The 25,649-nt window shown below is 40.6% G+C and overlaps 1 protein-coding gene across 4 annotated transcripts in view; it reads right to left on the bottom strand.

Moving 5' to 3' along the window:
• Positions 1–25,649, bottom strand: part of PLPPR1 (phospholipid phosphatase related 1) — a 130,853-nt gene that overhangs the window by 30,724 nt on the left and 74,480 nt on the right. For all 4 annotated transcript variants that reach the window (XM_027671137.1, XM_027671136.1, XM_027671138.1 and 1 more), the window contains exon 3: positions 617–805. In XM_027671137.1, the coding sequence (XP_027526938.1) occupies positions 617–805 (189 nt within the window). The remainder of the gene's footprint in view (positions 1–616; positions 806–25,649) is intronic.

Genomic DNA, 25,649 nt, shown 5'->3' with positions numbered 1-25,649 from the left:
AATTTGTTTGGAATTGTATGTACTCAGCTAATTGAGTATTTTCATCTGCACAGAACAGCTACATTGCAGCTTACTGGTTGGATAGTAAAGAAAACCAGGCTAAAAAAAGGTTTAGTGGATGTGACTGCTAAAAATAAAGAGATTATAAATAAAAAGGAAATAGCATTCATGTATTTAGCATCTTTTTGCTCATCCAAGCCTTTTAAAGCCCTTCAACAGTCCTTTTAATATAGCAGGAAATAATCCTGGATATACTGCATGTCTGACCTGGGTTTTACTTCAGCTTTATCCTGTTTTCTTATTTCCAGTAATGCATAAATTTTGCATTAGAGCCTCTCTGGAGCCCTGGCAATTCACAACTAAGCACTGAAGTGAGCAAGCTATTGTACAAGGCTTAACAAGCTCTACCCCTTGCTCTTGCATTGTGATTAGCTCAGAATAATTACTTCTGGAGATAACTGATGAAGATCATATTAGGCTGAGGCAAAACAGAGCTCTGGCTAAGTGTGAATTAATTACAGCTGAATAGAGAGGACAGGGGACAAAGATATCACAGGACTATTGCTATTATTTATGAAAGGGTTCATGGAGAATTCAAATAATTCCTTATACTCACAATAGCTGTCGGAGTTGAAGCCAGCACACAGTACAGCACAAGAGGTGAAATGAAGCTCTCATCTTCTGTCCCAGGGTAGGGTTTCATCAAACTGCCATCCTGACAAAAGAAACCTTGGATATGCACCTGAAAAGTGTCGGTGTACTCAAAGTAGTAGGTGAGCAGAACAGTCCCAGCCATGATGACAAGCTGAAAATAAAGCATAATCACAGAGAGGCGTTAGTTGCTTTTTGAACAGATGCAGCTGTGCCTCTGAGCTACTCCAGTCCTGTGGACCATCCTCCCTTCACCGTCACTCTGACAGCCTCTGCCATAAGGGGGTGTGAGTGTGTGTGTGTGCTTCTCTGCCTTTGCTTTGCAACATCTGTTACATAAACCTTTTTGGCAAACAACAGTAATGAACGTCTCAGATAAGAGCAGGTCCGTGCAGAGAGATGGGGGCTGTGAAAGCCACTTCATCAAAGGGCATGTGAGTGTCAACAGCAGCAACAATCAATGGCAGCACCAGGACCAGGGGCAGGAACCAGCAGCAGTGACAGCTAAAACCTGTGCACAGTGGTAAAGGATTATTACAAAGGAAAAAGGAAGCTAAAGCCAAAATGCTTCCCTCCTGCAGCTGCAAGCCCATGCTGGGGAACATGCACCTTTTGCTAATCCAGAAGAGCCCTCTGTGTCCCAGTAGAAAACTTGCCTCCTGCCACTCACCCTTCCTTAGAGCTGCTTCTTATGATTAAAGCTTTAGAAGTCTACTCAGAAGTCCTGACCCTCCAACCAACCAGTGGGGGTCCTATACACTGCCTGGCTTCCCCACTCCAGCACAGCCGCTTTTGAAAAAACTGGCTTGAGTCTGAAATTTCATTTTTAGATATAAACTGCGGGGAGAAGTTCTGGTCTCTGTTTTCACAGTTTATGGCTGGCTAAATGGGTTAGTTGGAACCTCAGCTATCCACTTTTTTGGTATATATCCACAGTTACTGTGCATGTCAGTGTCTGCATCAGCTTCCAGGACTGTTTCAACAACACAGCTCAGAACAATTTCACCAAAGTTGTCACTGACCTCACCTCATGAAAATAAGCAGATTTACTAATTTTTGTTCCCTCTTTGCCAGACTACAAAGGAAATCTCACATCACAGTCCTCATCAATGACAGAAACAGCAATATTGATTTATAACTGTTTGTTTAGAGGTAATGGTTCTAAACTAAAAGAGGATCAATTCAGATTAGATATAAGGATGATGTATTTTACAGTGAGGGTGGTAAAACACTGGCACAGGTTGCCCAGGGAGGTGATGGACACTTCACCCCTGCAAGTGTTCAAGTCCAGGCTGGATAGGGCTTTGAGAAGCCTGGTCTACTGAAAGGTGTGTTCCTTCTCATTGCAGGAAGGATAGACTAGATAGCCCCTAAAGGTTCCTATGTTGCTATTTGTGTATTCCCCGGAGATCCTTACAGCAACCTGGATGAGTCCATGAGATTCCCTATAAACAAACACAGCCCTATAACTAAGGACTCAGAACTTAATTTAGACCTGAATTGAACTCCTTGAGCAGCTGCTGTTTTCCTGATCAACCTTGGACAACTCAGTTTTATTAATTAACATCAGAGGAAGACAATGACAGTATCACTTCCTGACATGCCCAGATTACGACATTGGAGATTACATGATTCTTGGATATACAGGTATTTAAACTCAGTTCTAGCACCTCAGATTCCCTGGGCTGTCTGAAGCAATTTGAGCCACCCTTCCTGTCCCAAGCACACTCCCAGACATACTTTAGGTTGTCAGCCCCAGCCAGCAAACACAGGGGAGAGAACAGGAGAGGGGACAATACACAGTAGTTTTTTTCCCCTTTTATTGGGAAAGGGAAAAAAGAAAGCAGGTTACTGAATTTATAACCTTCTTTGGGTGTCTGTTGGGGTTGACAGCAGGTCTGTCAGAAGGAAGACAGGACTATAAAAGCAGATATCGTGAACTTTTTGCAAAATCACAATGAGCTTGCTAGAGCTTAGTCACTATGAGTCTACAACTGCTGAATCATCGTGCTACAGGGCAGCCAATCCTGACGCATGTTTATTTGAAGACACCAATTGTAGTGTAACATGTATGCTATGCCAAGGGCTATAAACATCAGTGACTTGTTACAATAAAGGATCTATCCCTCTCCTGTCCTATTTTTGGAAGAAGACTGTTTCTGTGTTGCTTTGGCCGTCTCAACAGGTGTCATATGGAAAAAAACTGCTTTTCAAAAAATGTTGGGTTTTGATACAGGAGGAATATGTCACTTATCCCAAATGTGGACTCTAGATGTCAGCTGCACAATTAACTCTGACTTTCCCATTGCCAAATGCTGCCTCAGTGCTGCATAAAACCCCTCCTGCATGTCCTGGTTGATCAAAGGAAGCCAGTCAATGTAATTTTTTTGGATTTCAGTAAAGCTTTCGATACTATCTCTCACAGGATTCTTCTGAACAAACTGTCCAGCCCACAGCTGGATAAACGCATCATGTGATGGGGGACCAATTGGCTCATGGGTCGAGCACAAAAGGTAATAGTGAATGAGGCAACATCAGACTGGCGACCTGTCGCTAGTGGGGTTCCACAGGGCTCCACCTGTGCTCTTCAACATCTTCATAATGTTCATCAACATGTTCAGAACTGGAAGGGACACTGAGCAAGTTTGCAGATGACACAAAACTGGGAGGAGCTGTTGACTCCCTCCAAGGCAGAGAGGCCCTGCAGAGAGACCTTGACAAATCAGAGGACTGGGCAATCACCAACCATATCAAGTTCAACAAGGGAAAGTGCCAGATTCTGCACCTGGGATGGGGCAACCCTGGATGTACGGACAGACTGGGGAATGAGAGGCTGGAAAGCAGTGCCGGGAAAAGGACCTGAGAGTCCTGGTTGATGGCAAATTGGCCATGAGTCAGCAGTGCCCTGGCAGCCAGGAGGGCCAACCGTGTCCTGGGGGGCATCAGACAAAGCATCGCCAGCCAGGCAAGGGAGGGGATTGTCCCACTCTGCTCTGACCTGAAGTGGCCTCACCTGAAATATTGTGGCAGTCTTGGGCACCACAATATAAGAAAGATATTAAGCCATTAAGTCCAAAGGAGGGCAATGAAGATGGTGAAGTGCCTTGAGGGGAAGCCGTATGAGGAGCGGCTGAGGGCACTTGGTCTGTTCAGCTGGAGAAAAGGAGACTGAGGGGAGAACTCATTGCAGTTACAGCTTCCTTGTGAGACGAAGAGGAGGGGCAGGCACTGATCTCTTCTCTGTGGTGACCAACGACAGGACCTGAGGGAATGGCCTGAAATTGTGTCAAGGAAGGTATAGGTTGGAGCTTAGAGAAAAGTTCTACACCCAGAGGGTGGTTGGGTGCTGGAACAAGTTCCCCAGGGCACTGGTCACAGCACCAAGGCTGACAGAACTCAAAAAGTGTTTGCATGATACGCTCAGGCACAGGGCGTGACTCTTTGGGATGGTCCTGTGCAGGGCCAGGAGTTGGACTCAATGACCCTAGTGGGTCCCTTTCAACTCAGCATATTCTGTGATTCTGTGATTCTAAAATACAGCTCTAGACCAACTTAAATCGACATTGACCTGAACATTGCAGATCACAGAATCACAGAATTGTTTGGGCTGAAAGGGACCTTAAAGCTCATCTCATTCTAATCCCTTGCCATGGGCAGGGATAACTTCCACTAGACCAGGTTGCTCAAAGCCTCATCCAACCAGGCCTTGAGATATATCAATAATGAATCCAATCCTGTTAACACTTCAGTTTCTGTGTTTTGTTCTTTTGAGAAAGAAAACAAGCATACAAAATCTGCAAGAAGAGATCTGAATTGTGAACACATCGTATCCTGTAAGTGATGTCTCCACCATCTCATGGAAACAGCAACAGCAGATACTGGAAATTAGGCCTCCAGCTCAACAGATCCTACCACAGTCGCACGATGACAAGGGATGATGTGAAGTACAGCTGTTACCACTAATGTGAGCAAAATTTATGCTGCTCATACAGTCAGTGAAGACCTGACCACATCTGTATGGCATGTTCCTGTGCCTCATTTTGAGGCACTGCTCCAAGCAGCTTCCCAGCAAAAGGCAACCAGAAACCTGGAGAACTTACTTTCTTCTTCCTTTCCTTTTTCCTTTCCTCTTTCTGTTCTACTAGGTGACTATTTCAAATCTATTTACTGTGACGTGACAGATAACTGGCTGTTTGTGCAGGGGAAATTCTAATTGCAACTGTAGCACAGTGGTAATTTGTGACTGAGGCACAGAAGGCAAGAAGGTCCAAGTGCAAGAAGGCGTCAAACTGGCTGGAAGCAGGATGTCAAGAGACAGAAAGATACCCTGCAAGGAAGGAAACTTTCCCTGAGTGCTGAGATAAAGAACAGCTGCTATGTTGCCTTGTAGACATCTTGGAATTTGAGTGCTCCAGGACGGAAGCTCAGTGGCCACCTCTGTGCAGCAGAGACAGGCTGGGGATGGACCCACAGCCAGGTAGAAGTGACCCAGGCAGCTGCTCTTGGGATGGGTGCTACTGCAAATGTACACAAATGATATGTACATCCTGATGCATCTTTGCAGACTCCTTGTAGAATTATGGCAGTAGGACTCTGCCCAATGTATTTTTCATTATTTTTTTCTTTATATACAAGCACAAATGTGTTTAATTTCCCTTGATGGGTACCCTAAAAATTCCCCAAAATTCATTTCAATTTACTGGTCACAGATGCCTTATAAATTTCAGTCCCCTAACTTTTTTGATTTCTAAAATTAGGACCCAAAATGACAAATGCAGAAATTCCTGAATTTCGTAGCCACAGTCCATTAATAGCAGATAGCAACATTGCCTTTTCTTCCTATTTTCAGGTTTACATCCACTGAAGGGAGCAGTGAAGAAGAGCAGGTAGGCTGACTTAAGAGAAAGATACAAAACATCCAGTTACATAATTCAGAAAACACAACACATTTTAATGCTGACATTTTACAGGTTTTATTTATTAAACCTTATAAACTCATTTCCTTGAGTTTACTTGGAAAAAATTAAAAATGCTCAATAGTTCACTTTAGAAAAGCAGCCAATGAATAGAAGTGTTCAAGGTGCTTAATGGCCTCGATTACCACAGTATTTAACCATGTCATAATCCTCAATATTTATCACCACTACTCCATTGTAAGATAAGAAAATGCTCTTATCACCATTTTACAGAGAGGGGACAAAAGCTGAGGAGATAAAATGACTGCCCTTAGGTCACAGCAGAGCCCGTGGCAGAGCCAAGATTTACCTTTCTTCTGGACCAGATTTTTTTGGATTAGTCAATAATCTGCACATGAAAAAGCTCAATGGTATACATGCTTAGGTCCCAATTCTGCAGAAGCTCATTCATGATAGTATTAAGAAAACACACTGTGTATCTGATTCAGCCCCATTTAAAAACTTGTGCATGAATTTAAACCTGGACTTAAGCAACTGGGGTGTGTTTTTTCCTCAAAGTCAGCTATTTAAATGGATTAATTATGTAGCACATAACATCTGTCCCTCCACACACCATCAAATTCTGCCCTGCTATACAGGCCCACACTGTTTCTGTCCTTGCAGACCTTCCTGTCACTGCACACTCTTGCTCCTCTTTTAAGTTGTGGGAGTTCTCTGCAGTCAAAAAATCACTTAAATGTCCAAGAAATAGGAAGCAAGTCTTGCAATCTTCTTTGGGCAATGGTAATTGTTTGGTGCAGAGCTAATCAGGTATTAACGTAAGATTGTGTTCTGAGACGAAAGAAAGCAAATCTGTGCAGTGAGCAGTACAGTTCAGCCCCACTAACCCTGGAGTACTGGTATACATCCAGAAATCCTCCCCTTCACCTTAATACCCAGCATAACTCAGAGACCACTGAAATCCAAAATCAAAATTATTACAGTACCAGATAGTAGGACTGAAGTCCCAGAGTGTATGAACTCTCACAATTCACTGCAAAGCACTTCCCAGTTTTCTTAACAATTGGGAGGTCTTTTTTTCTATATATATTTTTAATACTCTTACTCATAGAAAAGAGGCCCCTGTTTTGCAAGTAAGAAAGCAAGAGGCCAACTCCATTTGGGAAAGGGGCATAAAACTGTAAAAGACAGAGATCAATGTTAGAAGAGGGAAGACAAGGTTGGAGGCAGAATTTTTAATCAGTCTATACTGAAGACTCCCCAATTATTAATAGAGGAGCAAGAAACAGAGGGAGAAAAGGAAGAGGCTGTAAAAATTTCTTGTGTACCCTCCAGCCAGAAAGTGTCCATGTGTCCTATAAGACAGGCACACAGCCACTGCAAAAATCTCCTTTTGTTGTGTGTTTTGTAACTCATGTAAATCATATTACAAGTCCATATGAACGAATTTGAAACCACCCAAGTACTGCTGCTATTTATACAAAAATAAATTCTTTCAGCCTATCAGCCTTCCCAGATACTACTCATAATATATCTTACAATGCCTTTAATGCTTATGACTGATAATTGAGAAATTATCAATTATGTTCAATTATCAATTGTGTTCTTGCACAAAAATGACAACATAAGATACATTTTTATTCCTCCTGAAAGAAGTCAAACCAGTATTGACATGCAGATAGTCAAAGAGATACCTATTAATACCCTTGCTCACTTTGTTTCCAGAAAACTTCAGTGGGTTTCAGTTAATTAACTGAAACTGCCACAATTTCATGAGCAGAGCACCACAAACCTGCACAAGTGTTTTCAACTCTTGGCACACATGCTGTAAAAGTTGGCTCACAGTTCCACACATTTTAATCATATTTCTATCCCCCTCAAATAAACGCTAGTGACCCATTTTTATGCAAAACCTGAAAAATTCTGCTATGTTTTTTTGAGGTCATGAGAGCACGACTCTTGGAACAGATACACTGGAGTATCCAATAGTCATAGCATATGTGTGTCCTGGAGTTACTCCTAAGTTACTGCTGGAAGGAATTGTTAAGGTGCGCTTTTGCTCTCTAATATCAGAAATATTTAACTGCGCATCCCAGACTGTTTTGTCCAGGTATGAGGAAGACAGTCCATTTTAACTTGGAGATGGGAACTCCAGTCTTGCAGCTGCAGCTGAAGGATATCAAAAGCACAGACAATTGGAAGAAATCATATTTATTGTTAAATTTCAAAACCCATTTTTACCTTTCTAAAAGCAAATCAAGCCTCTGTCCAAAAATTGCTAAGTCTCTTTACTAATGTATCCTGATTAGGGTGAGGCCTCAGAAACTCATGGTCATTCAGGGATCAGTAATTTTTTATAACTGTTGGCTCTACTTATTTGTGGCCAGCTGATCTCTACTTAGCGAATCAACCTTCAGCTGATACAGATTTCTTACCTCTAGGGCTTGTACCTGACATAAAGAAAGAAAACATTCCACTAGTTATGTTTTGTTTTCTTAAATAGTCAAAATTCCTTCTGTTACTGGCAGAAGAACTGCAGACATCTAGAGAATGCTGGATTAGTATAATTTGACTTAATTACTTTGACAAACTTTTTGCAGTATGTCTCTTGGGAATTTTTCAGAACTCCTGAAATTGTCTAATCTGAAAGACCTCCTACAACTTCTTAAGAATGCTGTGGAGGGGTCAAGTGGTAAGGAAATGTTAAACACCCCCTCAGACAAGCCTGTCCTCATAAATAACAAAGAAGATGGAGACCGCCATTAATTAGAAACCCACCTAATCCAGATGTTGTAGCAGCTAAAATTTCATTAGCTTTTAATGTGAGTTAGCAGAATGAACTCTTCAGGGATCAACAAAAGACTTGGTCACTTACAGCACTTTGTTAAGTATCTGTTCTGGGCCATTTTATCACAAATGACATGACTTAAAAGGTTTCACCTTCACACTTCTTTAGCATATGCAGGTCTGTACAAAGAGAAGTGTATCGGACAACAATGGCTCTTAAAACCTGTGACTGCACTGAATTAATGTTTTTAATGGGTTATAAGGATCTGGCTGACGCACAATCTTTTATGTTGCCAAGAAACTGTTTGCAGCAAATCATCTACTTTTTTTGAAAATACTGCAAAACAACAAGAACAAAAAAAGAGACAAACGACTGTTCATTACACATTACACTGCATAATAAACAAACACTTCACTTGGAGATCGAGAAGAAAACCCATATTGGAATGCCACCTGATAGTAAAACAAGCCCAAGTGAATGGTTTCATTCCACTGAATAACCATTTATTTTACACTGTCAGATAAAATCCGAAATCCAATAATCTTTCTAAACTGCCACTCCTCAAATTGTTTTCTCTCCCTCACCTTATAGAACTGATTTTGCAATGTAATTCTGAAACCAGTTTTCTTACCAGACGTCATGGTCTGGTCTGACAGTAGCCTGCTACAGGGCATGGCTTTGTTACAGGAGTTTTTAAGTCCAGTCAGCATGGTGGCACAAGCTGGGAAGCAGCTGGGAGACAGAGAGTGGTTATTAACACACATAGGCTTTTGAAGCTGGAGCTGTGTAGAAATCAAAGCAGCCTCTGTAGAGCTTTTTACAAGTCCATTTTAAAAACTTATTGCCTTATTTCACCAACTTAGTAACTAAGTTTGAATTAGGTATAGTTTATAAGGTGGAAGAGAACAGTCAGACAAACAAAAAGGACTTCGTATCTTCCCCTAAAGCCCTTATTTCAGGACAAGATGTTTTGTGAGAGCAGCATGACCTCTAAAAATACCAACATCTGGTTTAAAACTCTTTCAGCTTCTTATTTATGTAATGGTCCTTGAAGAATGGCGAGGTGCTACACCACAGAAACTTAACGTTACCTAAGAGCTCATCCTTATAAAGAATACAGATTTCTCCAGTTCTAACTGTGCAGTTAAAGCAGTACAGTCCTCTTAATGGCAACAGACATAAGGGCATAGAAATGCTTTAACCAGTACAAGTTTTTCATATATGGAAAATAGAATAAGTAATAGTATGAGGCTCATTGATTATCAGATGCAACTCAGTACACTCTACACATTTCTCTAGCTTTCTCAGTTTAAAAAAAATTTTTCAACTTTTTCATTTGTAGACCTTTACATTTCATGAGTGTTTTTCATGTAATAAATTTAAACCTACTTTGACAGGTTACTGTGACCCATGGATAGATCACAGGCTGAAACTGTCAGCTTGAAGGGAGGAGGGACACCTACTCCACACCATGAGCTGTATATCCTAACTGTAATAGTTTTTATGTAGCCAAGGTCTGTGTATAAAAACAAACCAAGTTCAAGGCATATATCTTTATATATATCTATATACAATATATCTTTATATTTGCTCAGATACCCTGGTAAGATAAGAATAATTAGAGATAGTGGGTTTCATTTGTTGGAAGCAGTATTTGCCAGAAGACTGATACAGACCTGGTGGGTTTCTGACCTCCAGTTGCAGGGGTCCATTACAAGCTATAAACCTTTGTTACTTCTATTAATTAAAAAGACATTTTTCTCTCAGCATCTGTCTTTTCAAAGTCAAGAATTCTCCGTATCAACAACAACAAAAATGAAAAAAAAAATCTAAGCTGCATATGACCTCTGTTACTTTTTGGGATTTTCATTACAGATGGACTTGCTTGTAATGACTCTTGTTTCTGTCTCCTCCATCAATTCTTTCTGGATCTGTAAGAAGATGTCCACATTCACATTCATGGTACTCCTGGGCAGGTGACTGGCAAGGTCAACTCCTACACATACTGCAACAGTAGATGGAAACGTGGGCTGTGCCAGGGGGAATGAGGACTTGGGAAACACTCCACACCTTTCCAAGGGAACAGTAATGACATGCCACGAACAAACTCACTAACTCTTGGCTACCTTCCCCTCTCAGACTTCTGTCAAGCATGTTCATACTGACAAACATGTTCTAATATTTACGGTGATTCCTCTGACATCAGTCCTGAATGCTGAGTAGGCTTGAGAGGTGAAGAGGTGCCATATCAGATCAATATGTCACAAGGTACTGCCCTCAGAGATATAATCTCAGAGAGTTGATAAATTCTCCCAGATCCACTGAAAGCCAGGTTGGATGGTGCTCTAAGAAACCTGGTCTAGTGGAAGGTGTCCCTGCCCATGGCAGGGCATTGGAACATGATGATCTTTAAGGTCCCTTTCAACCCAAACCAATCTGTGATTCTATTATTCTATGAAATATGGCACCGACTTTATCAATTAAGAAAGGTAATTGTCATCTATAGCAGTTTGGCCTCCTTCTCTATCCTACATATCCTTATTCTTATATTTACTCTTCGTGGTGGTGAAAATCCTGGGCTGTTTATTGTCTGCTACAGCAGAACTAGGTGTGGAAGCATTTGGCATCTCATGCCCTGGATGTCCAAAGATTGCATACCTGCTTCTGACCAAATTCTGGATGAACAATTCTGTCCTATTATTTTCTGGGTTTTTTGTGTTTTTTTTTTTCCTTTTCTCACTTGTGATCTGTGACCATTCCACAAGTGAGGAAAGGGGCCATTAACTTCAAGACTATTAAAAATGGGGCAGGTGTCCTACAAGCTTCAGGTGGTCAGCCAATGCTACAGACACTTGCACAAGGCTTTATGTACCTCAGAGAGGCAGGAAGGTGAATGCACAAAGGAAAGATGCAGCAGCACAGGTGATGGAAACTGGAAAAAACACAGTAGTATCTTTTGAATCACCAACAGCAAACAAAAAGCATTTCTTCCATTGCTTGAAGAGAGAGAAAAAATATAAAACCAAGTATGTCTGTAAAAATCAATACTAATTAAATCTTTTATTTAGCTAGAAAATAGATAATAAATGCAATGAAAATGTTTATCATTTAGGAATGTGGGTTAGAGACATGGGCTAGTGGTGGACTTGGCAGTGCTGTGTTAATAGTTGCACTCAATGGTCTTAGAGGGCTTTTCCAATCTCAATGATTCTGTGATTCAGTTTCCTCTAGTATAACCCTGAATATCTGCTCACCCTCTTGGAATTTCTCTGCTTTGGCAAGCTATATTTCATTATAATAATTTGCTTTCTTTATGAAATCATTATAAAAAGATTCCTTCTCTACTTCAAGATTTAGTCATGCTACATCACTTTGTCCCTTTTACTAAACCTAGAGTAGAAAGGGTTCATATGGGACACATTTATTATTGGTTTTGTGACAGCACAGACCTTGTTATGTAGCAGACTTAAAAGAAACGTGATCTATATAAGAAGAACCCAGTTATGATGAGATAGATGCTAGATTTCTTTTTTTTTTTAATTTAAAGAAAGAGGCCTATTAAATACTGAGCTTGATTCAAAGTAGATTTTTGAAGGCTTATCAGCAGGGGGCATTAATGCAACATTACATTCCAAATGCCAAACTACCAAACAACCATGCAGAGTCTGTAATGTTTTATGCTTTTAATATATTTGGGGGTTCCTCTGTTATTTTTCCCAAGATCATCTCATTTTTTAAAGTAGAGCTGGAATTTCAGGTCCTCTGGTGTTGGTAACAATTTGTTTAATCTACTGTGGGCTTCATCCTGACTTTTAAAACAAGTCTTTGTCTCTGGTTTTTATGGTTTAAAACAGGAGAGGATGATTTCAAGACCAGTAAATGTGCAGCCAGCAATTTCAAATAGGATTATCATGAGCAGAAAGAATAGATGGGTTCATCCCTCTTGGTGAGTATTTGTTCACAAACATCAGCTGCTTCCTGACAGCAGATCATGGACCCAACTTCCCTATGTTTGCACTCTGACAGTAGCTGCTGACCTGAAGAAGAGAGGTGTTCCCAGGAGGCAATTTTAAATAGCACCATTTTCCCCTCAGAGCACGCATTTCATTCTCAACTGACTCTGAAGTAAAAGCAATCATGCTGATAATGCAAATTATCACTTACAAAGAATGAACCCAGGAGTTCATGTCAGTAGGATTTTATCTTGTGTTAGTTTTCCTACGCTAAGAAACAACAGAGAGAATTTTTTTTTCCTTTTTCTCCTAAACCTTATTGAAGACAGTTCACAAAGGTTCTCTGTCAGAAAGCCAATCCAGCAGTGAGCTGGTGACTGAAGGGGTCAGAGCTAGAAAGGAAGAGATATTCAGTACATTGGTCTTTTACTCAGGGCTGATTCTCAGTCCTGGCACCCTGTGATCTCACTTCATTCACTAATAGCAAAAACGTTACTGAAGCTGGTCTCACTTTCCTATATTAAAATCTGTATCATTCACAACAATCCCCAGTCTGTCTATATGTGTAGTGTAAAAAGACATAAATTTAAAATTTTGTCAGGAATTACATTCATAAATTTTCTTCCCCACAATCAAAAGCTGGAAATTCTTTGTTTTTAAACTGAAGTTGGAGATTGTCACAGCACCACCTGATTGCAGGAGTAGAATTCTTAAGGAAAATTAAAGAAAGTTTTAAATATACAGTAACACTGGGACTTAAAACAACATTTGGACACCCACTTGAAAGATGATGATCAGTAAGCTGTTTGTCTGCTACAGTAGCAAACTACTGTCTAAAATTACTTGGGTCTTGCTTTCAGAGCCAGAATCCCTAACTTGCCTCCTGTATCTGGAACATCATGGTATGTCCCATACTTTTTCTGTCTCTCATATACACATCCTGTATTTTATGTAATGTGTCTTTCTCAGGTACATGCAGATTACTGCCTTTGTTATGGCAAAAAGTAGTTATGCAATAATAAAATGAAATGTGTTCCTCAAACAGCTGTAGAAACAAAGGCATTCTGAACTTCATAGGAAATTGTTGGCTAATCTGTGTGTGAAAATCAAGACTCTTCTCTTAACAAAAACTGAGAACTATAATTTTCCTTTAAGACCCCAAAAACATGGGGTCTGAAAGCCTTCCTGATAAGTGTCAGAATCAGATTTATACAAGGGGGAGAAGAGAATTAAACTTCCATCTGTCAAGAGGGAGAATGTATCAGATTTTTTAAATTTTATTTTTGTACCTGAAGAATGTTATCACTATTACCAAGTGTTATGAAAACCTTCAAGCCCCAAGCATAGCCTATTTGTCTTCCTTTGAGCAGGTTCCATGAGGCTTTTCAGCAGGTGGCATGCTCTGCTCAGGTCCAAATGGTACACAGCCAGGAAACTGCTGCTTGCAACACATAACACCTTAAAATGATCAACAAATTATGGCATAGAGTAAGTAATTTTCTTAAGGAAAAAGTCTGTGTTAAAATGGAATCTGTTCAGAATGATTCTTTTCCTTAGCAACAGTAGAGGAGAATAGATATATTTTGACTATTCTGATATTAAACTAAAAGAAACTAAGGGCATCTTTTTTTCTCTCTTTTTCTTTTCCCCAGCCCCAGAAATATCTGAATGCATGAAACTTGCTGCAATACTTAAATACTGCAAAATAGTAAAAGCCTTGTAAAACTCAGAGCAACTCCAAAGAGTTTAAAGAGAACTTGGTGTTGAATTTGTCCTTCTAACTTGAAACAAGATATGTTCTTCTGTGGAAGGCTGTTATGAGTTTGATTCTCTCTGAGAGCAGTTCTTAACCTGGACTATGCTGACATGAGTCATCCAGTCCACTAGAAATAATGCAAAATCTTGTCATAATCCATTATCTGCTTAGTTTCAGTAACTAAAATCACAAAATTACAGCTTATTTAGCTTTGAAGTACCACTGTGATTCCATACAAATCGTGCATTTAACTGGCACACACACGCATTTTATTTGCACAAGTCTGTGTCTTCCAGAATTGCCCAACACAGGAACTGCTCTGGACAGTTGAAAAGCTGCCCTTGGCTAAAACAGCTTTCAAGTTGCTATACAACCCCAAGAACGTGTTTCACTGTACAAATGGCTCATAAAAGCTGTTAAATCCATCATGAACTCTAAAGGCATTTTAATCTAACAACCATTTTCACTTAGAAGCTGTCAGGACAATCCATTCCCCAAATAACAAAAAGCAACAGATCCTGACAAGACAATGGATTCTGGCACAACAGACTAATATCTTCAGTATGGTTTTCATGATTGCTCTCTGGTATCTTCACATGGTATTTAAGCCAGGCTGTTCACAGACAGATGCAGAGGTGTATTTTGATTTCTAATGTGTCCTTGTAGGTAGAAAAGCAAGCTTCTTTCTGAAGCTTGAATGGAGTGATAGTGGGAGAATCAAATGAAAATGAGAACTAGGATAAAGCAAAATAAAAAAGGAACAAATATATGCAGAAAGTGAAAATCAAACCTAACCAAAACACAATCCTTACTTTCCATGTGCTTGTTTCCAGACTGCAAACTTAAGTGTTAATGATGGATTGGGTGACATTTCTAGCAACATATTTAAGAAAGGTACAAGGTAAAAAGATGTCAAGAGGGGACTTTTGCCCTCCCTAACTTACAGACAAATACCAACTGATGCCACAGCAGTATAGTAGTACATACTCCCCTTACAATGAGTAGTTGTTTATTCTTGTACCCTGTGCACATTTCCTTAACCTAAAGATCATTCCCAGACTGTTCCTTGAAAGGAGATACCATTTTGCCAGCTGGCATGGAATGGAATGGAAAAGCCATTGATTCATCCACACATTACTGTTTCAGGAAAACCAAAGAAGTTGTAAAAAAACCTGTCCATGAGGCTGACAGATCTAAAATCTGCTGGGATCATATCTGCCCAAAAGAAGAGGAAGCTGTTTTCCACTTTCCAGCATCCCTGCCTTGCAAGCTCAGGGAAACATTTCTCCAGGGAGGGAAACCTTATAATAAATTCATAGAGTGCGTGTGGTTAGGAAGAGTAGTTCCTCAGAGAGCCAATGCTCTCACCTTCCTCACACTGACAGTACTTGCCAAATCTGCTCCCTTTGCAGACAGTTTTGCCCGTACTTTCATCTTTTTTGCTCTGGTCATCAATCTTCCTGTTAGGAGAGATTCTCAATCAGAAACCAATCCTGTCAGGTTCTCCAAAGATGTCACTCTGGGCAATGCAAAAGTGAGTGCAAAGGAAGCCTAATTCCAAAGCACATCAGTACATAACCTACATTTATATTTTAGTGAACTTTGTAGGTAAACTGCAAGTTGGAGAGCTATGAGGTTTTGAAGAACAGCAGTAATTTTTTTTAGTTAGAAACTTCTATTCTTAGACAGAACCATTATTATACAGAAAATCACAGGGTAAACATAAAGCCTCAGGGAAACCAAACTCCTAGACTCTGTACATTCTTGGGCCCCTTTCCGCTGCCTTTGAAACACATGGTCCCATTTTCATTGACTTTGAAAGGTGTTAACAGCCAGCCTGTTAATGAAGCTCTGAAAGCTTCATTAATTACGGACATTTCCAGGGCAGGTGCTTGGGGTTAGAAATGGGCAAGTAATTTCCCAGCAGTAAATGTGGTGGGACCCTTTGTCACAGCTGTCTTTCTGCAGCAGGGTCTCTCCCTCCACCAGCTACCCAGACACTGCCAAGAAGGAACACATTTTCTCTCTCTTTTCCTGTGCTCCAACTACTGTTGTTAGGAGGACTCTGACAGGCATTCAGATCTTTTCTGTCCTTTCAGGCAGTGCTTACTCATGTGTACCTGGACTGTTCCTTTCCTTCATAAATGACACTCTGATAGTTTCATCAGTTACAGCAAATTACAATTTTCAATTCTTTGCCCTGTTGCCAAGTTCTTCTTTTATTATTAGTAAATACTTCTTGCAGCAGTCTCTCTAATATTCTCCCTCTCCTTCCTACATGCGACTCTGACATATTTTAAGCATCTGTGTAACCCCCCTCTTTTTCCCATATGCATCAAAACACTTTATCATATTTTTAAAATGACTAATGCTTCAATATCCCAATTCTGCTACCTCCTGAGGAAAAGAAGAAAAGGAAAGGCCGAGTAATTGTATTTCAGAGCCAGCAGCTTTACAGATGACTGCAATTATTTATTACTAAAACATATTTTAAAATGTTGTGCTGGTGCAATGGAGCTATAACTTGATAAAAGTTTAGTTCTAAGAGGAAACTGTTTTTCTTTAGCTATGAAGAATCCTGTTGATAGTTCAAGGCCACGAAACAAAGAAAAGACTGACAAAGAAGAGAACAGGTGAGTATTCAACTAGCAGCTACTGACATGCAACTGGGTTTTCTCAGATAAATCTGAGGCAAGACGCATCTTCAGACTGAAGCAAAAGTCAGGATAAAAGCATTCATATGCAGATACTCAGATCCTGACCTTAGCCTAAGGAATAACTGTAGACAAGTCACCCTGTGCCTCTGTTTCCTCATCTGTGAAACTAAAATACAGCTCCCCTTATAACTTATGTGCTACAGCAGTTATCTCAGCATTAAGAGACATGGCAAGCAAGGAACAATTAAATGGAGCCACCACCTACAAAAAGCTCTGAAGAAGGTGCCAGGCTGTCACCAAATTGGTGCTGTCAGATGCACCTCTGGAGATTACCTGGTCCAGCCCCTGGCTCAAAGCAAGGTCAGCTGGAGCAGGCTGTCCAAGTCCATGTCCAGCTGGGCTTTTAATATCTTCCAGAACAAAGACTCCACAACCTCTGGTGTTTCATCACTCTTAAAGGAAGACAGCTTTTTATTGTTAAATGCTTTTTCCTGTTGAAGTTTGTCCCTGCTGCCTCTCATCTTTTCCCTGGGTACCACAAGGAAGAAGGTACCCCAGTATCTTGTGCTGGGAGAGCCCAGCACAGCTCTCCAGATGTCTCTAACCAGCACTGAGTAGAGGAGATGATGATCTCTGACCTGCAGGTGCTGCAACCCCCCCTTGTTGTTGTCCCAACTTGTCCTTCCTGAAAATGCCTGTCAACTCATGGCAGCACTCCAGTCCTGTGAGCTATTTTACCACATCACTGGGTCACCAGGGAAATCACAGCCCTTCAAATGCATTCAGACCTCTAAATTCCTCTCATTTCCTTTCCATAGTATGCACATTAGGGTGCAGGCACTTCCGAGAGTGTGACCGTGTTCTCATCCCTGGCCTTGGGTATTGTCAAAGCCAGAGTGTGCAACTCTGGCCCTGAGTGATGCCCAAACTAAGCAGCTGTGAAAGCTGGTCTCAAGATGAAATGCTGAACCCAATAAATACGCTGCCAGTTTCTGGACAAAGAACACCTGACGTTAAACTAGACAAAGAAAACCTGTTAATGGTACAACCCGCACTACCTGCCAAGAAACCAGCTATAAAGATAAGTTGCCTTTGTTAACCCTTTGTGCTAGGAACAGGCTGTGACAGGGAGACCTGCCAAGAGGCAGGGATTTCTCCTGCTGCTTAAGAAAATTGCCCTTTTCTGCAGAAGTGAGAATGTGATGATTAGTATCAGAGGTTCAGGAATTGGTCAGCACTTGGTAGCTAACAGTTTTTACTTGCTGACTAAGGCTCATAGACCTGAGTGTGTCACAGAAGCCAAATCCTGCTGCTGACACCAGCTGGGCAAACAACTATTGAGCCACGGGATCCATCCAGTCCTCTTCAGGCCTTCCTCCCCCTCACTGGCAGTATCAAGGAAAGCACTGATGGAGGCCTTCATTGCCCACAAGTGGGAAGTTTCCCAACACTGCCACTCACCATTGTCTCTTGCCACATGGTTCAGGTTCAGCTGGCTTAAGTACTTCACTGTACAGAGCTCTCATCCAGGGAGCTGCCTCAGCTCTGAAACTATTTCATAGTGCAGATCTGCATGTGGAGCAGGGCCTTCCCCTCAGGGCCACAAGCCACAGCTACTACCCTTCACCATCACTAGTTTCCACTTTCTAACCTGGTAGGCAGACACACTGCCTGTTCCCCTGCTGCAGTTGAAGGTTCAGGGTTTGGAAGCTGCAGGGTCTCAGACTCTTTCTTGTCATCTCTGATGCTGTGCAGTCTGCTGACCTGTTCCCACAGATCATGCAATTGGTGACACAGATCCCCAGTGAGAACAAAAGGCCATCCCCTCATTGCCCTAGCCACAGCAAGGGGCCTTAGGTATCTCTGCAGCACAAATACTGTAAAGCCACAACCACCTTCAGCAGGTCCATGTGCCAGTCAAGGCTTCCATTGTTACAGGGAAACCTGTTCCAGTGGTTGACAGGGATCAGACTCTGACACATCAGTGTTGTGTGAGAACACATGTGCTTGTGTGAGCAGTTAGAAGTTCCTTTCCACTCCAACTGCTGCATAAACAGCCACCTCTCAGAGCTATGCTCTGGGAAAGGACTAACAGAGATGCTGGAAGAGTGTTTATTATAGAATCATGGAAAGGTTAGGGTTGGAAGGATCCTTAAAGACCCTTTGAGTGTCCCTGCCCATGGGTTATTCCTTTCACCTTCCATTAGACCAGGTTGCTCAAAGTCCCATCCAACCTGGCCTTGGACACTTCCAGGGATGGGACATCCACAGCTTCTCTGGGCAACCTGTACCAGCGTCCCAATTGACCCTCCCTGTTCAAGACTTAAGATCTGCAAGCTCAGAGACCCCTTTGATCAGAAGCAGATGGAAGAGCTGGCTAGAAGCTGCTGCTAGCAGCCATGGGCTCATCTAGCTGTCCTCACTGGCACCCTAATGTTCCTCCAAGGACTTCCAGGACTCCCCTGACCATCCCAGAAGAAGTCCCAGGAAATCAAGGAGGTATCAAAGCAGAGCAGAGAAACTGTGCCATCAGCTGTGTCTGACAAACAGGGAAAGCCCGCAGTCTTCTCAAGTGCAGGAGCTTTCACATATTGGTTGACATGAAAAAAAGAGAGGGAATAGGTAAACTGTAAAACTCCCTGACACAGGAATTATGGGTGCCAGCAAATTACCATTGCTCAAAAAGCAACCATAAAAAACCACCTGAAAGAAAAATCTCTAACAAACTAGTAAAAAGAGTGACACTCTCTCCAACCAGGGGATGTATTAACACCACGTCAGAGACAGTCAGCATACAACAATCCCATTTTATACCCTTCTCTAGCTATCTCCTATTGCTTGATGTTCAGAGCTCTGCCAAGACAAGCTTTTGGTCTGGCTCACAACTGCCTTATGTTATGCTGGTGAAAGATGTCATCCTCCTGGGTGCAAGGCTTGCTTGGGTTGGGGACAATGCAGCTCTTTTCTCTTTGCTAAATCTGCTCAGTATTCTCTTAACAGCTGTGAAGCACTTCGATGTTAGACAGAAAGATCTCCAGCGGCACTACACAAACAAATCACAGTGTTATCAGCATTAAGAGAAGTGCTATGAGGCAATGGTCAGCACAGGCATGGGAACAGCCTTGCTGTCCATTTCATTTTCATATAAGGACAGCAGACAAGTGAAAAATACCCCAGGGAAAGCAGTGCAGGACACCTGTGATGCAGGTCTGGCAGGTACCACATCCCCTCTGTGCACCTACAAAGACACAGGGGCTCCCTGTTGTCCTGCCTTTCCCTTACAGTGCCTGCATGTAGAAACACAGTACTTGATTTTGCACTGCTGTGTCGTCACCAAGTTCCTCAGTAACGAGGCAGTGCAGAACTTATCATTCTGAAACCATGTGGAGAAGATGGAAAATCAAATTTATCCCCACTCTAACAACACTGACATTATCACATTCTTAAATGCTTGTTCTGTTGCCTATTTCTTCCAGGTATAAAGGCTTTCCATCTGAGTTGACAGCCGTGGAGCTTATTGGAGCTCTGAATCTTTGTCATTCATAGAACAGCATTCATTAAGGTTCATAAAGCTCGCTTGTACTTCAAGACTGATATTACTTAATACAGTAGTGCAGGTTTGCAGTCTGTAGACATTGATAAATGGAGCACTTACTGCAAAAAGAAACTATCTGTTGAAACCAAGATTGCAGGACTCTCAGACTGATCAAAAAATCAAAGAGAGACTATGTTTTAAATTAAACCGAAAACGATCAAAGACATTTTACTTCACAGTCTTATTAATATGTATAATGCATTATGAGATCCATTGTATTTGCCTCCAACATTCTCCCAGCTGAACAGGAAGCTTGTAAAAAAACAATTACCACTTTGAGTCTCCTCTGCTGCGTGCAAGTCATGTGTCTGAGCCAATACAACTCTTTATCACTGGCAGGTAGTCATATTAAAAAATTAATGCTGACCAATTTGTTTTTCAGAACCTGTAATCATTTTGCTACATAATTTTGAATGCAAGGTAAGAGAGAAGAGAAAACCTGGGGTTTGAAAACGTTCATAAAACCACCTAGGTCCTGGTGGTCACTTTTGTCCCTTTCACTTAAAGATACCATTCTCTTTTCAATGTTAGCCCCATCAAAACAAGTAGAAATACTCAAGGCTAATTGTTATGGCTATTTGTCATGACAAGGTTTGGATATAATGAAAGAACAAAAATGTCTGAACCTGGATTTAACTATACTGATGTTTCTCAGAACTCTAGTTTAACATTTCTCCACACACACAAAGGGCAGTTTCATCTCCTTCAGAGTCTTACTAAACCAAGGCACAGCAGCAAGAGGCATGAAGATGCATATGTGGCTTTTGTAAGAAGTGAAACAGTGGACAGTATGGAAATGGGTCTAATGAAAATTACTTTAGGATATAGATATTAGAGAAATGCAGCACAGCAATACAGATCTTTAGTTTACAAAAGAGATTGAGGTGGTAAGGCTTGAACAGGAAGCTTTGTTTAACGTTGGGTTCTACAACATGGAACGTGGACAAGGAAATCTACATGCTGACTGTTGGTAATCAACACACATTTTCACACTGGGCATACAAATACATCGGTGAAGTTACAGCAAGAAAAGGGGCTAGGCAGACAAGACTGGTCTTAAGGTTCTAACTGCACACAGCTCTAAATGTCAGGAAGATTTTTTTACATGATTCATTCCTTTATTGCCCTCTGCTACCCATCCAGTTTTTTGTTGCATCCTACTTTCTCTATTTGCTGCCATCAGGCCTAGATTCTTTTTCCTTCACATCAAGTTAAACCACTTTACTAGGAAGAATATTAGGACAAGCGTTTTCCTATGAGGATACTCAAAAACCAAGCAGATTGCCTGGCAAGGTAATAGGAAAACTCAACTGGACAAGGCTCAGACGAACTTCATCCAGCTGCTGCTGCTCTGAGACAAGCAATGCCTAGAGACCTCCAGAGAACCTTTTCCACCTAAATCATTCTTTTTAACTCAAAGGAGTACACACTTGGGTTTCTCATTCACGTGGTTGACCCTGGATGCCTTTTTTGCTCAAGTTACATCTAGTGTGAGTTTTTTCCAAGTCCCAAACTGCTTTACTCCTTTCTACAGAAAGATATTTCAAATAAGAATGAAAAAGCCTGAAACTCAACATGATAAACCAGTGCTGGTATTTATTCACATGAAACCACCACCACTGTAGAAAGCACTCTATTTCCACAGTTTCATCAGTTTGAGAGTTTCAGTATGTTTCCCACCATTGTAATAGAGCTGAACTGATTTTTACTTTGGCTGGTTTACATAAGATCATAAAGATCCCTGATGATTACTGATCTAGCCAGCTCCAAGTCAAATATTAGCACAACTATAGAACTAATAAAAGTGCAATCTGCTATCCAATCTATTTGAAAAGTTAATTAACTACAGTATAACTGGAATCTTATATTGCTCAGGCACTAATAGGAAACTAGATTGCATTTATGACGTACATCTACACAATTTTATAGAAAATGGAGTATTTAATCAATAATGACAATAAATCAAACAGAAATTCAATCAATGGTTCCACTGTAAAAAAGCATCACAAACTACTTTGAAGCCTCATAAACCTCATTCTCTCCAAGAAGCACACAAAACTCATAATGAGTCTTGAGAAAGCAAGTAGTCTGCTATATATGCTGTAAACTAAAGTGGTATTAACTCAATAACTTTGCACATAATAACCACACACTAAATTTCTGTGTTTTAATAAAGTATGTAACAAGTACTGATGTAGTATTAGTATTACTATTAGAACTCCTTCCAGGTATGCAAAATCTAAACTCCAGAAGTCATGATGAACAATAGATTATTGATAGACATGCAGCACTTAATAGCTGAGAGAAGGAAAGACAAGGATAATTTGGCCATTATATGGCCAAACATAGCTATACTTTAAATTACAGAATTCACTTTATTGAAGTTGTAAGAAATCTGACAGTACCTCGAGTAATAATTGCATCACTATTTCCAAGTTGCTTTAATCTTATTGCAGCATATTTTTGGTAGACCCCATCAATAATTACTTCAGAATCATAAAAAGTTAATTACACTCTAGAATTATGAAAAGGTAATAAATGATTCAAACATATTTTAAATTCATAAGAGCCCATCCTCCCCCACATCCTGTTACGTAGGTTCTTCCATTCATCTGCTCATGTGACCAGGCCATAAAGGAAATGACATGAGAAACAAGTGTATAGCAGGGTTTTGGAGGATGTTTAAACCTTTTGGGCTCTTTGCACTGACCCTGTGCAGCTGCTGGAGACCACAGCCAGCCACAGGACTCCAGGTTTGTGTAGTCTGATGCGCATCTTAATCCCAGTGAGTGCTGTAAACACATCATCCAAAAGCAGGAGTTACAGACCACTACGAACAACCATTTGGTTTCTTGAATAGTATAACAACTCTCTAAAAATTGACCATGTGCTTAGTAAAATATTGATTAATCATGCATCTTACAAACATTTCTAAAAAATCTATCTGCAATAGAAACTTGACTACTAAATCACTCTGTTTCAAGATGGAGAGGCATCTTTATACCTGATTCTTTAACTTAAAACTGGAGTGTTCCAGGAAGATCTAATACAATTTATCAGTGCATATTTTTTATACAGATATCCTAAATCTGATCCTAAATTAGAAGCCCAAATTTTGGAATCAGAACTATTATTTTAGGCATCAAGCTGAAAGATAATCCATGAAGACTCATGAGCTCTAGAACTGAGGGTCAATCTCTAATCACTGCTTTAAGTAAATGTCATCATGAGTAATTATTTCATGTGTGTTAAGACCTGAGTGCCCATTTAAGATCGCGTGCACAAGATGCAACAGGTTTCAAAGCATCAGTTCCTCCTGTCTCACATATTTCCTGCAAACACATCTGTATTGATCCATTTTCATACAGTCTCTTCAACAGCTCCACTGAGTTCACAGCTGTGATGAAATAACATGACACATACAAACTTACCTGTGTGAGAAAGCATATGATATGGCTTTAGGAATGGAACCTGAGAACTACTTGTACTATATCCAACATCTCACAGAAATTCCTGGTGAAATACACCTCTGAAGGAATCATATCAGAGAAGAATTGTTTTACTACTAAAATGCTGGGATGTGGGAATGGACTGAGAAGCGGCAGCTGATGTCTCTTTGGGTTACCCCAGGAGTCGCAAAATAGATCATGAAACCTGAGGTGCACTGGCCAAGCGAGTTAGAAATGCAGAAACATAAAGTATCATTTCTCCAGAAAGCTGTATTTTATTTGTTGCCACATTCCGCTGCATTCAAAATAGATTTATATATTTTGTATTACTTGTGTGCTGGCAACTGGATTATCCACCTGTGCTTTAGAGGGAGAAGATATCACAATTTGGAAGCTATTTGCTTCCCACATAAAGGCACCTAAATGTTGCCAGAAGCCTGGGAGATTTCCAGGTTGGTGCAATACCTTGAGTTTGTAAAGGATGCACAAGACTCGGCAAACCAATTTCTAAAGTTGGTCTTAAAACTCAGTTGGAATTTTTAGAGAGCAGAAAATGCCGATATCCTTTCAAAGCTATATCACTTAAATGAATCGTTTTGCTGTAAGGCTGATCTTGATGACTTCACCCTTGCTAAAACAAAACCCTCCTTTTCAATGTCTGGAGTGGCTGCTCAGGAGCCAGAAATCAAGTCCTGATGAAACTGGAAACGATGCATAAAGACACCTATTTCACTTTTGAAAATTCTCCTGACATCAAAACCACTGTCAAAAGCTTGGAATGGGTTTGATATTGCAAAATATGCTTTAAGCCTCTTGCTTTGCTCCCACATTCCTCATACTTTTCCTACTGGAAAGGCTTGATTGTTGTATTTAGGGTTATTTAAGATTGGATTTTTGAGTCCCTATTGATGCCTTTCCACTCTTTTTAGAACCTCATGTAACTTACGCAAATTATCACGCTAAATAAATGCAGGGATATTCCTACAGACCCAAAAACCGTGTTCACAGATGCAGACCAGAGGAAATGGTGCAATTGTGTCAAGAGCAGTCAATAAACTGATAATGCATTGCACCTTCAATGATCTCCAAATTTTCACGTATCTGAGCAAATAAATAGTTCAACATTGTGTGCTTGGGAAAGAAAATATAAAAACCCCTTAAGTCTTTGAAGTAGGCAAACAAACCAAGCAAGCAAACAAACAAAAGTTAACACATCAGGGGCTCTATGGCAATATGCATGAAACATAAAAATGTAAATATACTTTTGAAAAGATGGAAAAAATCAGCAGTAATTTTCCTTTGTAATATCACTGTTACTGTAGGGAGATAGCGGCCCATGTTACATATTGTGCTGCATGTATTTTCACATTGCTATCTATTTTAAGCCTAATTAAAGCTGCTCAGTCATTACTGGAAATGCCTTCCAACTTAGAAGGCTTCAAATATGGCTTGCAGAGTTCTGCATAAATCACACAGAAAACTTGCACGAATAGTGCCTGTTTCATAAGCAATTTTCTTAAAGCTTTATACAAACATTTGGATTACTAGTTTTTCTAGAAATAATCTACTAAAGCTATGGGCTTTTTTTAACTTACAAATTGGAAAAATGCATTTCTGCTTAAAAAAACAGCTAATCCAATCTCCTAAATGCAGAGTAATAAAAAACCCACAATTCTTTCTCTTAAAAACCTGATTAAACAGGCCAATATATTATAAATTACATAGTTCAGTACAGTAGAAGGGTACTTGTAGTAGGTGACTCCCTTCTAAGGGGAACTGAGGGCCCTGTATGCCGACTGCACCCATCTCACAGGGAAGCCTGCTGCCTCCCTGGAGCCCAGGTAAGGGAGACTCCCTGAACTAATTCAGGGAGTTACCACTGCT

Source organism: Neopelma chrysocephalum, unplaced genomic scaffold (assembly GCF_003984885.1).
Source record: "Neopelma chrysocephalum unplaced genomic scaffold, ASM398488v2 Primary Assembly neopelma1_97034, whole genome shotgun sequence".
Classification (NCBI taxonomy): domain Eukaryota; kingdom Metazoa; phylum Chordata; class Aves; order Passeriformes; family Pipridae; genus Neopelma; species Neopelma chrysocephalum.
The sequence above is the reverse complement of the archived record's forward strand: the minus strand, read 5'-3'. Positions and strand labels throughout refer to the sequence as shown.